The sequence below is a fragment of the Ostrea edulis genome, chromosome 4 (genome assembly GCF_947568905.1).
Source record: "Ostrea edulis chromosome 4, xbOstEdul1.1, whole genome shotgun sequence".
NCBI lineage: Eukaryota > Metazoa > Mollusca > Bivalvia > Ostreida > Ostreidae > Ostrea > Ostrea edulis.
In genome coordinates this window covers 27,213,776-27,231,726 of record NC_079167.1, presented here as the reverse complement: position 1 = coordinate 27,231,726, position 17,951 = coordinate 27,213,776, and the positions used below count along the sequence as shown (strand labels likewise).

Genomic DNA, 17,951 nt, shown 5'->3' with positions numbered 1-17,951 from the left:
TACAAGGAATCTACAATTTACTAGTGATGGGAATTGGTGAGAATTTCATAATCGATGATGGTTTACTGTAACTAACTAATAATCTATTATAATTGGACGTCTAGAAATTCTATGATACGTCATTTAACTACTGAAAAAGTGTAAATAAATATTTGTAACATTTATATTTGTTGTTTCTATTGCTGAAAAAGTGCAAATAAATATTTTCCATGTGTTTTTCTTTTACTATTTTAAAATCGTGTAATTACATATATATAAAAAAATACGATTTTAGAAGGATCTACGCACCAAAAATGGATGTCGTTTGCTTCAGTTATGTCCCCGTATATCAAAGTTACATGTCATTAATTTGTGATGTGTTACATGGGATGTAATTGAAACTGATTTTTATATGCCCATCTTGCGACAGGACATACACGTATTATGGTACTGTGATGTCGATCTGTACAGCCTAACCCATCTGTTTGGGGTTTTCTTTTTCTATTTTCATTTCTCTGTCATATATCAAACTTAAAATTGCTGTGTAAATTGTTTATGTACCTCTTGTCACAGTTTAAGCTAGGACCTCTTATTCATATGATTCAAAAGAAAATGCATGCTGCTTATTGATGAGGTTGGTACTACCATAAGTAAAGTTCTACAACCCCTGATTTGAGACACCAGCTTGTGACGGGCATATTATGTACTGTTACCTGTACTCTTGTTTCATAAAGGCATGCCTGAACAACGACAAAGATTTTCGTGAACTTCAGTGTGCAGACTTCAACAAGAAGCCTTTCAGGGGGAAATACTATAATTGGAGACCTTTCTCTGGTGGTGAGTCATCAAGTTAAGGTACATTTCTGCAGGCCAAGAGTTTCTATGCAGTGCTCCTGTCAAAGGTTTTCGATATCCTAGGTCCCTTGATCTAACCTTGGGTTTCATATACGCTGTTTTCCTTACAAACTACAGCACAATGCAAAAGATTCACTGTTTTCCTTGCAAACTACAGCTCAATGCAAAAGATTCACTGTTTTCCTTACAAACTACAGCACAATGCAAAAGATTCACTGTTTTCCTTACAAACTACAGCACAATGCAAAAGATTCACTGTTTTCCTTACAAACTACAGCACAATGCAAAAGATTCACTGTTTCGACAGTGTTTATTACCAGGAATTTTAGCCAATTTATAGTTGCTGAAAATACTTTGTCATACTTTTACAAAAATGAACAAAGAGTTCAAACTAATGATTTATAAAATATTCAGCATAAGGGCCGGGATAGACGAAGTTATGAGTGAGAGTGATCTATTTGTACAATTATTAGACAGATAACAGAAAATTCTTATAGGAGTATGTGTTGTTCTGTTGCTTGTTTATTATTTGGAACATTGTTTACTTAGAGCTTGTTATATGAAGGGAGGATGCAGTATAGAGGACACATTCTGAAAGTATAAACTGGCAATGACATAACAGCTTTGAATATGCTCAGTGATTTTTCAAATAATGCAGATTGAGTCTAATCATATTACTAGAAAAAATCCCAACTTTAAGTTGTGCAACAAACCCAGGGATTGTGAGGAGAGTAAATGTACAATGTATCAGAAACTTTGGTTAGTGAAGACGGAGAAGAGTATTGTGTTGATTTGACAGAGGAAGGTCTTACATGTACATTGTAATTTTCATCTTATTTTTGAGTTTTCAAACACATAGCTTTGGAGAGACTATTTTTTTTTTTAACCTGCTTAACATATACTATAGATTTGATTTTCATAATTAACTTTAGATCATGACAAACCTTGTGCTTTACACTGCATCGCTGATGGCTTCAACTTCTACACAGAACAAGCTCGTAAAGTGATCGATGGAACAAGGTGCTACCCAGACAAAATGGACATGTGTATTAATGGCAAATGTCTGGTAATTGCTTGAACGTCACATTTTAATGCGTCATTTTAAAATCTGTGCAGTGAAAATTCAATTTACAGACCTTCCCTCTCTTCTGTGACAAAATTCAGCAGATATATTTTATTGTGATTATCATAATGTTAAATGAATATAGAAGATTCGAAACTGTTAATTGGTCGTAGTAGTGTGGAAGTTTTTTATTGGTTGTTTTGTTGCAGCCGGTGGGTTGTGATGGAATTCTGGGATCTAATTTGGTGGAGGATAAATGCCGTGTTTGTGATGGGGACAACTCCACCTGTTACACTGTATCGGGAACGTACAATAAAAATATGTCCCCTGGAAGTAAGGAAGCACCATGTATTTTCTGTGTCAGAATAAGGGAAAGATGTATATGTATTACTAGTGTATCAGGCGATAAGTTTTTATAATATGGATTACTGTAATATCCTCATACAGTGAAATCTGTTTAATCTGACATGCCCTGGGAGACAAAAGTTTGGCGGAATACGAAGTGTAAAAATTGAAAATATGAAATTGAGCATGACAATAAGGGTCAGAATGGCCAGTAAAATGGATTGCACAGGTGTTGGATTAGGCAGTTTTCGCTGTATTACACAAATGCCTATTTTCATGAGATTATTTTTCTGCATTCTATATGACTTCAGTATGAAATCTTGATGGATTTCAATTTCATTCTGATATATAGAAATTCATGAAATTATATATAGCTTGCATTTGATGAAAAATTTGCTGTAATTTTAAAGCCTTAATTGATATCTTGGTTTTGTAGCATATCATGAAATTGTTACCATTCCAAAAGGAGCAGTACATATACGTGTGTCTGAAATAGTCGAATCTCAAAACTTTTTAGGTAAGTAAATGTACTTATATATATAGAAAAGCATATTACTGGTATATTGTATATTTTGATATAAAGTTTTAAGGATTTCTGTTTTGCTGTAGTAACAATATATATAGGGATCATTTTTTCTCTTTTTCTTCTCCATAAATAATGCATCGTCAGAAACCCACGGCTGGTCACGCCTCTTTTACAGAAGTGCGACTGACCTTGGGTTTCCGACGATGTGACTAATGCTGATGATCAGGTGACTGGGAGGTCCAGTAAATGTTCGTTAATGACAGCTACACAAGTATCAACTTTTATTGTCACTTGATTAGTACATGGATAGAAGGAATGGATGCTTAGGTTATTTATTTTATAGGGATCTATAGATAATGGGGTTATTTTGCAGAAATTGCCCCTTGTTTCCTTTGTTTATATACCCCCCCCCCCAAAAAACAAACAAACAATCTAGACATTTATTCCTCATATTTTTTAAAGTGAGGGAAATATTTAAGAAAATGAATTCCATTTTTGAAAATACATGAGGGTATGAACTGCGTCGCTTCATACTAGAATACTTCAGTACTTTATCAGTATGCAGAATGAATCGTTGCAGTTTCATAACCTTGTATTTTCAAAAAATGAAATTAATTTCTTATATTTACATTGAGCTTTGTTTTCCCATTGGAATTCCCAGCCATTAAGAGAACGATAGACATGCTCTATTTACCAAGATTCATATGCGCATTGTTCACAACTGCATCACATTCATGAGGAAATTACTTTCATTACTATTTGTAAAAATATCAAAAGCAAAAACACTAGAAAAACAGATATGATTTTTTCATGCTCTGAATAATCCATACAAACCAAGATTCTTGTGATGTAAGCACAAGTTCCTACATTTGTATATGAGGATATACAAAAAAGGCAAAAATTGTACTAGGTAAGGATTATCACTGAGAAAACATTTAAATATTTTACCGTAACTGTTGCAGCTCTAAAAAACACTTCAGCCATATACTACATTAATGGTGATTGGACGATTGACTGGCCCAGAAAATTTTACGGTGCAGGGACAGTGTTTCATTATGAGCGACTAGATGGACAACCTGAGGTCATACATTCACTGGGGCCCACAACAGAGGATTTAGTATTCATGGTAAAATAAGTGAACTGAAATGAAGATTTATTTTGTAACACAGTCTTTATTCTTGATGTTTACATCAATACAATGATTTAGCTTATTAAAAACTATAAAGTGCTTTTTATTTCATCAGATTTGTTTCCCCTCATTTTGCCGTTGAAAATTAACAATCATTTATGTCCAAAATACTATCTATCACTTTTCATTTGTGAAAACTATTTATGTGCAAAATTTAGACCTTGCTGCAAAACTAAGGTTATGGTGAATAATTTTATATTTGTATGCATATTGTATTTTTGAACAAATTGAACGTGTGTGAAAATGGTGTCTTGATGAAAAATCAGCTAAGCAAATGTGGCAAATTCGCAGAAATAACGTCTCGTACCATATATAAATAGTCAGACGTTTTGAGTAAATCAATTTTCCTGTCTCTTTTGAATGATGTTAACTAAAATTGATCTATATTCTGTTTTACATGGAAAGTCTTTATAGAATACAACAGTAAGTAAAAATTTTTAATAGGTTTTACTTCAAGAAGATAATAAAGGAATATCATTTGTGTACAACCTTCCCCGAAACGCATCAGGATCAGTGATCAATTCTTCATATATCTGGAAGCAGTCTTGGTCTCCATGCTCAAGATCATGTGGCAAAGGTAAGGGGGCTACATCTACTGGGTCTATAGAATACTAAATTCATTTTATGGCTTGAATTTTGTGAAACCTTTGTTTACCTTTTGGCCAGGAAGAAGGACTTCCACTCCAGTTTGTATTAGAAGTTGGGACCAGTCAGAGACTCTAGAGGCCATGTGTGATTCTGAATCTAAACCAGAGGGTATGGAGGAGATGTGTAACCAAAATACTTGTCCAGAGGAGTAAGTTGATTGGCTGCTTCTAAATATATATTGTGTTGATCAAAACGAGGCTGATTGATATTGTCAGGGACCAAATCCTCGGAAGCGCTTTATTTTGTGTTCTCTCTTACTCATACATGTCAGTAAATACACTCCTTCTGCAGATGGACTGTGAGTGACTGGTCCCACTGCAGTGTTACCTGTGGGGGAGGGAGGAAGATGAGGACAGTCATTTGTGTGCAGGTGCTTAGTGATTTGGAGAAAACTATCCTCCCGGACAGGAGCTGTATTCTCCCCAAACCGTACACTCACCGTCACTGTAGGCGGCTGGACTGCCCCCCGGTCTGGATCTTTGGAGAGTGGGGGAAAGTAGGTAGTATTACAGTAGTCTATCAAACACCCACCGAATTGTAGGTGTAGCATTAAACATGAGAAATGAACAGATAAGATATCAAAGAGCCATGCTTTGTCTCTGTTTCCTATTATTTAGAACTTGCCAAACAAAATGTTTTTAATTTTTCAAATTATAATTAGTATCTAACCTTTCATACTTTCTATTTCACCAGATGTGGTAAAATATTCAAAATTCCACATATTATAATTGTTCTCCAAAATTCAAATCAGCGTCACCATAGACCATTGTAAAGATTTTGTGTATTTATAGTGTTTTTAAATGCCTTACATTTAATGTCATACGTAATGGCAGGATGAGATATATTGGAGCTGATATTTAAAATCGAACAAGAAATTTATTAAAGTGAGCATGAGCTGCTATAGAAAGTGGTATTAGCTCAAATGTTACATCATAAAACATTTAATTTTAATGAGGGGAAATAAAACGGATACCTGTATACTTTTTATCATTAGTCTGTAGTGTACATCTGTACAGATAGTGTCTGTAGTGTACACCTGTACATAGTGTCTGTAATGTACATCTGTACAGATAGTGTCTAGTGTACATCTGTACATACAGTGTCTGTAGTGTACACCTGTACAGATAGTGTCTGTAGTGTACATCTGTACATAGTGTCTAGTATACATCTGTACAGATAGTGTCTGTAGCGTACACCTGTACATAGTGTCTGTAATGTACATCTGTACAGATAGTGTCTAGTGTACATCTGTACATACAGTGTCTGTAGTGTACATCTGTACAGATAGTGTCTGTAGTGTACATCTGTACATAGTGTCTGTAGTATACATCTGTACAGATAGTGTCTGTAGCGTACACCTGTACATAGTGTCTGTAGCGTACACCTGTACAGATAGTGTCTGTAGCGTACACCTGTACAGATAGTGTCTGTAGTGTACACCTGTACAGATAGTGTCTGTAGTGTACACCTGTACAGATAGTGTCTGTAGTGTACATCTGTACAGATAGTGTCTGTAGCGTACACCTGTACAGATAGTGTCTGTAGGGTACACCTGTACAGATAGTGTCTGTAGTGTACACCTGTAAATAGTGTCTGTAGTGTACACCTGTACATAGTGTCTGTAGTGTACACCTGTACAGATAGTGTCTGTAGTGTACATCTGTACAGATAGTGTCTGTAGTGTACACCTGTACATAGTGTCTGTAGTATACATCTGTACAGATAGTGTCTGTAGTGTACACCTGTACAGATAGTGTCTGTAGTGTACATCTGTACAGATAGTGTCTGTAGTGTACACCTGTACAGATAGTGTCTGTAGTGTACACCTGTACAGATAGTGTCTGTAGTGTACATCTGTACAGATAGTGTCTGTAGTGTACACCTGTACAGATAGTGTCTGTAGTGTACATCTGTACAGATAGTGTCTGTAGTGTACACCTGTAAATAGTGTCTGTAGTGTACACCTGTAAATAGTGTCTGTAGTGTACATCTGTACTGATAGTGTCTGTAGTGTACACCTGTACAGATAGTGTCTGTAGTGTACACCTGTACATAGTGTCTGTAATGTACACCTGTACAGATAGTGTCTGTAGTGTACACCTGTACAGATAGTGTCTGTAGTGTACACCTGTACAGATAGTGTGTGTAGTTTACACCTGTACATATAATGTCTGTAGTGTACACCTGTACATATAATGTCTGTAGTGTACACCTGTACAGATAGTGTCTGTAGCTTACACCTGTACATAGTGTCTGTAGTATACATCTGTACATATAGTGTCTGTAGTGTACACCTGTACATAGTGTCTGTAGTATACATCTGTACAGATAGTGTCTGTAGTGTACACCTGTACATAGTGTCTGTAGTGTACATCTGTACAGATAGTGTCTGTAGTGTACACCTGTACAGATAGTGTCTGTAGTGTACACCTGTACAGATAGTGTCTGTAGTGTACACCTGTACAGATAGTGTATGTAGTGTACACCTGTACAGATAGTGTCTGTAGTGTACACCTGTACAGCTAGTGTCTGTAGTATACATCTGTACAGATAGTGTCTGTAGTGTACACCTGTACAGATAGTGTCTGTAGTGTACACCTGTACATAGTGTCTGTAGTGTACATCTGTACAGATAGTGTCTGTAGTGTACACCTGTACATAGTGTCTGTAGTGTACATCTGTACAGATAGTGTCTGTAGTGTACATCTGTACATATAGTGTCTGTAGTGTACACCTGTACAGATAGTGTCTGTAGTGTACATCTGTACAGATAGTGTCTGTAGTGTACACCTGTACATAGTGTCTGTAGTATACATCTGTACAGATAGTGTCTGTAGTGTACACCTGTACAGATAGTGTCTGTAGTGTACACCTGTACAGATAGTGTCTGTAGTGTACACCTGTACAGATAGTGTCTGTAGTGTACACCTGTACATAGTGTCTGTAATGTACATCTGTACAGATAGTGTCTGTAGTGTACACCTGTACATAGTGTCTGTAGTATACATCTGTACAGATAGTGTCTGTAGTGTACACCTGTACATAGTGTCTGTAGTGTACACCTGTACAGATAGTGTCTGTAGTGTACACCTGTACAGATAGTGTCTGTAGTGTACACCTGTACATAGTGTCTGTAGTATACATCTGTACAGATAGTGTCTGTAGTGTACACCTGTACAGATAGTGTATGTAGTGTACACCTGTACAGATAGTGTCTGTAGTGTACACCTGTACAGATAGTGTCTGTAGTGTACACCTGTACAGATAGTGTCTGTAGTGTACATCTGTACAGATAGTGTCTGTAGTGTACACCTGTACATATAGTGTCTGTAGTATACACTTGTACAAAATTTGCATTATGTGGCTGGGTCTTAATTTAAACTTAGCTTGGTAAAGGTACAGAACAGGAATTTTCCATGAAAGACAATCCCAGCTGATGTCATGCACAGATGGTCCCATTGTCTCCACAGAACTTGATAGTTTGACATTCAGTCACTGTAAAGTGAAATCAATCCAGAAAAGCATTCAGGGAGTCTGCAGTCTGTAGTCTAAATAGATATATTATGTATGGTTTTCTTTGTTAGTGTTCCACAACTTGTGGCGAGGGACAACAGACGAGAGATGTAGTATGTATGACTAGTGATCAGAACAAATACTTGGGAGATGACAAATGTGGACTCTTTGGAAAGCCAGCCATGGTACAGAAATGTAAATTAAAAGCCTGTCCTGGCCCCGAGTGGAAAGCAGGCCAATGGGATGAGGTGAGTTAGGAAATTACATTGCCAGCTAAACCATGTTCACACAATGAACTGCATTCAGACAACTGACTGTTCCCTATTTATTCTGATGCTGGCAATGTAAATGTGAATAATGGTAATGTAAATGTGAATACTGGCAATGTAAATGTGAATACTGACAATGTGAATGTGAATACTGGCAATGTTAATGCTAGTAATGTTAATGTGAATGCTGCACTCACATCAACATTGCCAGCATTCACATTAACATTGCCAGCATTCACATTAACATTGCCAGCATTCTCATTAACATTACCAGCATTCACAGTAACATTGCAAGCATTCATATTAACATTTACCAGCATTCACATTAACATTGTTAGCACTCACATTAATTAACATTACCAGCATTCGCATTAACATTCCCAGCATTCACATTAACATTGCCAGTATTCACATTAACATTACCAGTATTCATATTAACATTACCAGCATTCACATTAACATTGTCAGCACTCACATTAATTAACATTCCCAGCATTCACAGTAACATTGCAAGCATTCATATTAACATTTACCAATATTCACATTAACATTGTCAGCACTCACATTAATTAACATTACCAGCATTCGCATTAACATTGCAAGTATTCGCATTAACATTACCAGCATTCACATTAACATTACCAGTATTCACATTAAAATTCCCAGTATTCACATTACATTACCAGTATTCACATTAACATTGCCAGCATTCACATCAACATTACCAGTATTCACATTAACATTGCCAACACTCACATTAACATTACCAGTATTCACATTAACATTGTCAGCACTCACATTAATTAACATTACCAGCATTCACATCAACATTACCAGTATTCACATTAACATTGCCAGCATTCACATTAACATTACCAGTATTCACATTAACATTAGCTGTATTCACATTAACATTATCAACACTCAATTAACATTTCCATTATTCACATTAACATTACCAGCATTCACATTAACATTAGCTGTATTCACATTAACATTGCCAGCATTCATATTAACATTTATCAGCATTCACATTAACATTTCCAGTATTCACATTAACATTACCAGCATTCACATTAACATTATCAGCATTCACATTCACATTATCAGCACTCACATTACCATTGCCAGCATTCACATTAACATTGCCAGTATTCACATTAACACTACCAGTATTCACATTACCACTGCCAGTATTCACATTAACATTACCAGTATTCACATTAACATTGCCAGCATTCACATTAACATTATCAGCATTCATATTAACATTATCAGCATTCATATTAACATCATCAGCACTCACATTAACATTACCAGCATTCACATTAACATTGCCAGTATTCACATTAACATTACCAGTATTCACATTAACATTGCCAGCATTCACATTAACATTATCAGCATTCATATTAACATTATCAGCACTCACATTAACATTTCCAGTATTCACATTAACATTACCAGTATTCACATTAACATTACTAGCATTCACATTAACATTATCAGCACTCACATTAATATTCCCAGCATTCACATTAACATTGTCAGCACTCACATTAATTAACATTCCCAGCATTCACAGTAACATTGCAAGCATTGACATTAACATGAACAGCATTCACATTAGCATTACCAGCATTCACATCAACATGAACAGCATTCACATTAACATTGTCCGTATTCACATCAACATTACCAGTATTCACATTAACATTGCCAGCATTCACATTAACATTAGCTGTATTCACATTAACATTGCCAGCATTCACATTAACATTACCAGCATTCACATCAACATGAACAGCATTCACATTAACATTGTCAGTATTCACATTAACATTACCAGCATTCACATTAACATTGCCAGCATTCACATTAATATTGCCAGTATTCACATTAACATTGCCAGCATTCACATTAACATTACCAGCATTCACATTAACATTACAGCATTCACAGTAACATTGCAAAAATTCATATTAACATTTACCAGCATTCACATTAACATTGTCAGCACTCACATTAATTAACATTCTCAGCATTCACATTAACATTGCAAGTATTCGCATTAACATAACCAGTATTCATATTAACATTGCAAGTATTCACCTTAACATTATCAACACTCACATTAACATTACCAGTATTCACATTAGCATTACCAAGCATTCACATTAACATTGCCAGCATTCACATTAATATTGCCAGTATTCACATTAACATTGCCAGCATTCACATTAACATTACCAGCATTCACATTAACATTACTAGAATTCACATTAACATGTTAATGATCATATTGTTTAAGTGTGAATTCTTCTGCTTCTCATACAAAATTTGTCTGGGACATAACTTTTTTGCCTTTTGACATATAGGCCTTTGATATTTGGTATGTGGGTAAACCATGATAAGACAGTGTGTCACATGACATTTTTGGATGACCTTTGACCTTGACCTTATATGTAAAGGTCAAATAATGAATTTGGGGGCTTTTTTTGTCTGGACCATAACTGTTTTGTCTTTTAACATAGGCCTTTGATATTTGGTATGTTGGGAAGTTTAATTTTACTATCATGTGTTCACAATACTGTTCCTTGGTTGAAGCACATATACATAAAGGTGACTGTTATGTACCATAACTCTTAATTTTCCACTTTAAAGATGATCCCTAATAAATGTTGAAATAACTATTATGGAAAATGGAAGGGAAGACATCGGTTTTAGTGTGCTAAAACAATTCTTTCTAGTTAAAAAATGATTTTGAAAAATTTAATATGCTAAAAAAATTATAATAAACCTTGCAATATTTCACTATTCAAAACTGCATATAACCATGTAGGTGCTATCATATATTGGTATTTAATTAAAGATATTTTGTATCATTTTAGTGTTCGGCTGAATGTGGCAGGGGGAGACAATCCAGAATAGTTTATTGTGTAGATCACAGTGGTAAACTCACAAGGGGATGTGATCCCAAAACTCGCCCCAAACTTGTCAGAGAGTGTCAGTCTTACTGTGAGAGCAAGCATTCTCCTCAGCTGGGTATGTACTGTTTTCTTATGTCTCCTACTCAAACTCTTTTCATCGAGTCTTATTGGTACACTTCATGTTTACCCATATCATAATTGTACCTATAATGGTGCAATCAAAACTTAGTGCATTTCCCAGCATGACAAAGCAAGCATAAATAAGTGTATTTTGAAATTGGATGTATATTTGGTATACAATTGAATTTTAGCTATGTACATAAATAGGTATAAGACTAAAAAGAATTCTTCATTACTGCCAGTTCAAACAGCATTTGAGATATCCTGAAAATATTTACCCTTCATATATGTTAGATGGTGACCCTGAACTGAAACTCCCAAAACAATCAAGGTAATTCTTTTGTGACAGAGACTCACCATTTGGAGTTAAAATCTCAAAAGTATTTAATTCATCATGCAGAAACCATTTCTTACCTAAAATTATGTAATTTTCACCTTTGGACCTCAAAACCATAGGGGTTATCATTAGTTCAATGTCTGACCAAAAAACTGGATTCGCGTAGTTTTTCATCAACTATCACTTAAAATATATATTAAAACAGTTCATTCATTTCTTTAAAAAATGTTTTGTGATCAATGTCAGATGACAGAAATTTAAAGGAGTTTTTACCCTCCCCCTTTCCACTCCAACAACTTGAATTTAGATTTTTATCCAACATTGACCATTTGATCCTGTCCCTTAATTTATTCATGGAGACTCTTCTTGTGATGTTTCAATGCTAAAGTTCCATTCATTTTTGAGATATCATCCGGACATCGTTTCTTGCTATATGTAACCTAATGACCTTACACCTTTTAACCAAAACAAGAGGTCATCGTTATCAAGTCATAGACATTAATTCTTCATTCAAAGTACCATCACTATAAGCTGAATACCCAAATTGATATCCCCTACTATCACTAAAGCAGGGGACATAAAGAAGATTGACTGCAAGAAGTTTATATTAAATCTGAAATATGATAGCCTGTTTTAGGCATAGGAAGCCAACATTGAAAAGTGTGACCTTCTAAGATGTAAAAGAATCTTTATTTAGAAACAGTATATATCAGTTAGAGAGACCAAGAAATGAAATTTAGGAATATATGTCAAGGGGGAACCATACTTTTATACATATATCTTTTTAGAATTTTCATTATTTTTTGAAAAAAAAGTAGGTTAGTGTAAGAATAATTGTGTCATTAATTAGAGTGCTCATTTATATGACAAGCATGAAAACAGTTCCTGCATTATAATTTGACACACTTAACAAAACAAATATCATCATTTGTCGTCTGTCTGTCCTTTGTTCTCTTGTTGTGTCACATCTACCTGGCTAGGCGATGATTGCTTGCAAGAAGGAGGTAGCATAAAAAATCTGTTAGACAGGAAAGAATCGAGTCAAACAGCGTAACCACATGTAACACTGATCAAAGTAGATTAAACTGGAGCTCAGAATTCATCTAATTGCTTATAAAAGTGATTTGTGTGAATATTAGTAAAGACAGTTAAGTTTGGTCGGCATAAATATTGGTTAGAGAATGCTGAGATTTTCAAAAAATAAGAACTGTTTTTCTGGGAATTCGAAATTTTTTGGAAGGAAAAATTATGCATAATCTAAATTTGAATGGAAGTGTTTTGAATGTGAAATTTATGAATTTTGGCTTGTTAATTTATTGTAGTACTTTAGAGATAGAATTTTTTTGTTTCAATTTTAAATGAACTATAAATTTTGTTTAAGTGAGTAAAACACATGTAAATAAGTGAATGCATCTTTAGAGATCCTTGCTTTTGAATGAGGATTGCAATCAATATTTCTCATTAGCCTCAGAAGACATTTCCATTAAGTATTATACTAAATGATCTCTTACCCATGTTAATCCAGGGACTTATACTAAACAATCTTTAACCAGGGTTAATCTTAGGTGTTAACTTAAAAAATCAGTATATGCACCCAGGGGTGAATGAGCCGAGTTGCATGGGATACATTGTAAAGCTAGGAATGACGTGGTATATTTATAATTGTGAAGAACTAATTTCAGTTTTAAACTTTTCGAGTTACTGTCCAGAAACCATATTTGTCTGAAGTTTTCAATCTATATTCGGTCACTGTGACCTTGACCTTTGTTCTCCAAAACCAATAGGGGCCTTGCTTTGCTGGTATCCAACAATATATCCAAGTTTCGTTTGATTCAAATTAAAATTTTTCGAGTTATCCTCCGGAAACCAAAATCCTTTTGGAATTTTAAATCTATTTTCAGTCACTGTGACCTTGACCTTTGACCTATTTTCTCCAAAGTCAATAGGGGTATTCCTTACCTGGTACATAACAATATCTTCACTATCATTTGATTCGGATTTAAACTTTCGGAGTTATCATCCGGAAACCAAATTTTCTGAAATTTTCATTCTATTTTCGGTCACTGTGACCTTGACCTTTGATCATTTTTCTCCAAAATCAATAGGGGTCTTCCTTACCTGGTACCCAACAATATCTCAAAGTTTCATTTGATTAGATTGTAAATTTTCGAGTTATCATCCGGAAACCAATTGTTGACGCCCGCCCGCCAACCCGCCCGCCCGCATCACCAAACCAATAGCCGAGTTCAACTTCGTTGCAACTCGGCTAATAAGTTTTTATGCACTGCCATTTTGGTGCCCCAGTTTGGGTGGCAAAATTTAACTATGAGTGGTATTGTCTCTGCCTGGGATTGAACCTAGGACTTCTGGGCACAATTGTCAAGTGATCTACTGACAAACTAAACAGTTAGTCTACTAGTCAGAGTTAGTTGAAAGACCATACACGTAACACTAGCACATACTGATCTCCAAATTGTCTGAGAATTGGTCACATTAAGTTGTACTAAAAAAGGTGAATTGTTCATTTAATTAACACAGATGTTGTTACAATTGTATTGAAAAGGGAGAGGGCTAATATAGGCTGTGCCTGCTGCCCAATCCCATTCACTTATTTGTGAATAGTATCTTGTTTGAATGAAAAGTATTGTAATGTGCAGTCAATATGAGATGGTAATATAAAATTGGGAACACGGTTCATCATAAAAGGATGTGATTGTTGTAATCTTCAAATAATTTCTTGTTCGGGTAAATCTTCATCTCAACCAAAGGGATTTCTATTTATCTTCATCTCATATAACACTCTAAGCTTGCACAATGGTAGCTTGTTGATTGGCTGTGTTTGAATGACGAGAATTCACTAAACTCATGTCTCTTTCAGAATGTGCAGACCGTGATCATGCCCACTTCTGTCCTCTGGTTGTCAAGCACAGGGTGTGTAACCGTGGTTACTTCTTCAGGATGTGCTGTAAATCCTGCAGAGATGCCAATCAAACTCCTTGATTTGAATGAATAAAACTAGACTATTCCATCCATTGTGTGAACAGTTGTAGATGTACATTTGGTTAGGTTTAAGGTACAGTCCAGAGATTTAATTAGGTGATGAAACTTCATATGTATATTGAATGTACACTGTTTTTGGAGCACAAGGAAATTTGACATATTATTCACATTAATAAAGCCACAAGAATTCCTGATTGTTACATAAAATTCAGAGTTCTGTTATTGTATAGTAAGTATCTGTTTCTTATTCTCAATTACAAACTTTTGTTGTGTGGGTCTTATCTGTATCCATACGAATTATATAGTCTCGTACACATAATAATATATAAAGTAAAACACAGTTTTAGCAAACTTCTAAGGCCAGCAAACTTCGTTATATTATAGGATTAAACATTCTTTTTGAAGAATTTATCGATGTGTAAACTCTGGACATTTTACTCACAAACTGAATAAAAGTGCTTGTTTAGATTTATCTTTGTCCAATCAAAACAATTGTAATAAATAACATTGGAATTATCCCGTAATATTTCCGTTATTCCCCAAACATAGGGAAACAAATATCACTTCACATTGAGTGTGAATTTGTTATTATAAGGGTGATTTACGGTACTTACATGCAAAAAAAATGCAACCTCCAATTTTCGGTAATATTTTTATTTGCTTTTTACAACTAATAGAAGATTCACATCTATTCTATAGGATATAAAAGTGAATTCAAAGTTATATCTATCATCACTTTGGCAAAAAATGTCAAGGCTGAAGAGGTGGTAGCCATTGAAATTTTCCTACTTGCAGTTCTGAATTGGTTGCACAAGTGCTGCAACCTCATGAAACGACCTTGACGATGCATTTGTAACCTTTAGTCAGCCAGAAGGTGTTAAGCAGTTTTACCAGTCAGTGCAAGGCGTTGGTAGAGACGAGATATTGTGCTTCTGTGTACATTTTTAAAGCTTGCCACAGTGTTTTTGGTGTTTTCAGTCTACAGTAACTGCCCTACCCTGCTGTGTGATTTGTTAAGTAGACTAGGCATCGTTTATACAGTAAGAGAAACAAATTTCAATCTTGGACTATTCTTGCCAGATACCTGAAGGGTAAGGGATCTGGTAACAAACTGGTCTGAACACGTGAAATGCCGTTGTGTGTATCTGTGCACATGCTAATTGGCGTATATTTTGATGTCTTGCGGACACAAGAATGCATAGTGTGGCCGAGTTCAATCAACCGTGTGATGTCATGCAATTCAAAGTTGGTAACAATAGATTATTAGTATTAAAAATTGTCATTTATTTGAGGTTGCATTTCTTTTGTGTGTCAGCATATTAATCACCATACCACCTAATCAATACAGGACTCGTTTTATGGCAAATTGTAAAAATTATCAGCGATTAAGCTATAACTTTAACTGCTAGTGGTTACTTTTATGGTACAAATGTAAGGTACTTTAGACATCGAGATATTTTTTTAATTTTTGCTTTATATAAGTTATACTCTACAGCATTTTAGTGCCTTGCTATTCAGATGAATGAAAGATGTGATGTACATGTTTGTCAAAAGTGTGGTTGCATTAAATACATGTATGCAGTGTATCGGTTTAGTTAAGAAATTTAGTTATTTTTGAATACCATAACCTACATGTAATAAAATATACATTTATATATTTTGATATGATAAGCATTATGTTTAGATTTGACACACTGGATAATCTGTACAGCAATGATTGCTAAATAAAAGGTTGTATTCTTTTAATTCTGTTTTTTTATTACAGAGCTTCAGGTACTAAAATGAGAATGTGATGCATACTTACTAAATGTAATGTAGTAACAAAGTTACAGTGTTACAGATCCCCACATGTATATTAGCTCAGGTGATCTTGTACAAGTGAAAGTTTATCATTCTGTAGAATATTTACCGACGTGAGTGTACAACGGAACAGTTGGTGGCGTATTCTGAAAAATCTCCCAAAACTGGACAGTGAAGAATTGTACATGTATTGTACAATATTAGATCGAGGAATAAATGTTGACATTTCCATGATTACTAACTGCTTCTTTAAGGCGGTACTCTACATCATCATAATGGTTGACTTCCGTTTAAAATGTAACTAGTGTTAATCAGATATTTATCGAAGGCCACATGTTGCCTTTTATTTTTGCTCCTTTGTCTCATGTTTACATAGAGAACATTTAATATGAATTTAAATTAAAGCGTAGCAAATTGATTTGCATTAAACTACATTAAATTGTTGTTGGAAAGCTAAGCAAATCTGATTGAAATTAAATTTTGAAACACGAGCATTCATGAAGAAACATATACATGGTCTGGATATAGTATTTTGTAATGCTGATTCAACACTTATCGATCAAAGTCGGCGTCATTTTGCTCCATTAATGGTATAAGGATCCAAGTTATGCATCACTCTGGCAGTGCAAGCACGATACAAATTTTGATTATGAATGCGAAATTTCATACATGTACATGTATGTATTCATTTAGATGAAGCATTGGTTAACCATTTGTAAGGTAGATTTTACATTGTAAAAAGTAATAAGTTTCATTGAAGAAAAATGAATACCGGAAAAATTGTAGTTTGGTTTGAACTATATTTATTAATTGAACAATACACATGAAACATACATACTTTAAAAGTGCAATAGGATTCGGAAACAAGTGCGCAGACTTATGTAAATCCGTTTCCTATATTACATGTAACAGAATCGTCCTGTAGTTATGGTATAAACATATACGCATAGTGTTAAACATAAGACTTGTACAATGGGTGATCACAATGTGTGAAGAGGTTGTGTGAACTAATTATAGTGTATGCTTCATGAGTTTAGGCTTCTTTATCTATAGTTCACAAGTTATAAACATAGTTTATCAAATACAAAACTATGTTTCACCTCTTTTTGTGCGTAGATTACAGTAATACTAATCTTTCTGAACTTTAGCTCATAACATATTCGAATTACCTGTCCATCATTTGTTAACTTCTAAGTTTCGACTTCTCCAGAATCACCGGACCGATTTCAACCAATCTCATCACAGATCATCTTTAGGTACAGGGGGTTTAGGCGAGTACTATGCCTTCATTTGATCTTTAAATGTCTGGGAGTGTGCGGATACATTGTAGCATGTTCATCCTATAACCCCTTTTTCTCAATATTTACCAAAGCATCT

General features: G+C 34.8%; 1 protein-coding gene across 3 annotated transcripts in view; it reads left to right on the top strand.

Moving 5' to 3' along the window:
- The window catches only part of LOC125671375 (A disintegrin and metalloproteinase with thrombospondin motifs 6-like), a 34,095-nt gene extending 17,575 nt beyond the window's left edge, over positions 1 to 16,520 (top strand). For all 3 annotated transcript variants that reach the window (XM_048907029.2, XM_056162126.1, XM_048907030.2), the window contains 11 exons: positions 714 to 816; positions 1,767 to 1,900; positions 2,107 to 2,230; positions 2,679 to 2,759; positions 3,731 to 3,894; positions 4,402 to 4,534; positions 4,624 to 4,753; positions 4,897 to 5,101; positions 8,190 to 8,366; positions 11,279 to 11,432; positions 14,653 to 16,520. In XM_048907029.2, the coding sequence (XP_048762986.2) occupies positions 714 to 816; positions 1,767 to 1,900; positions 2,107 to 2,230; positions 2,679 to 2,759; positions 3,731 to 3,894; positions 4,402 to 4,534; positions 4,624 to 4,753; positions 4,897 to 5,101; positions 8,190 to 8,366; positions 11,279 to 11,432; positions 14,653 to 14,774 (1,527 nt within the window). In that variant the 3' untranslated portion in view covers positions 14,775 to 16,520. The remainder of the gene's footprint in view (positions 1 to 713; positions 817 to 1,766; positions 1,901 to 2,106; positions 2,231 to 2,678; positions 2,760 to 3,730; positions 3,895 to 4,401; positions 4,535 to 4,623; positions 4,754 to 4,896; positions 5,102 to 8,189; positions 8,367 to 11,278; positions 11,433 to 14,652) is intronic.
- Positions 16,521 to 17,951: the final 1,431 nt, after the last annotated feature.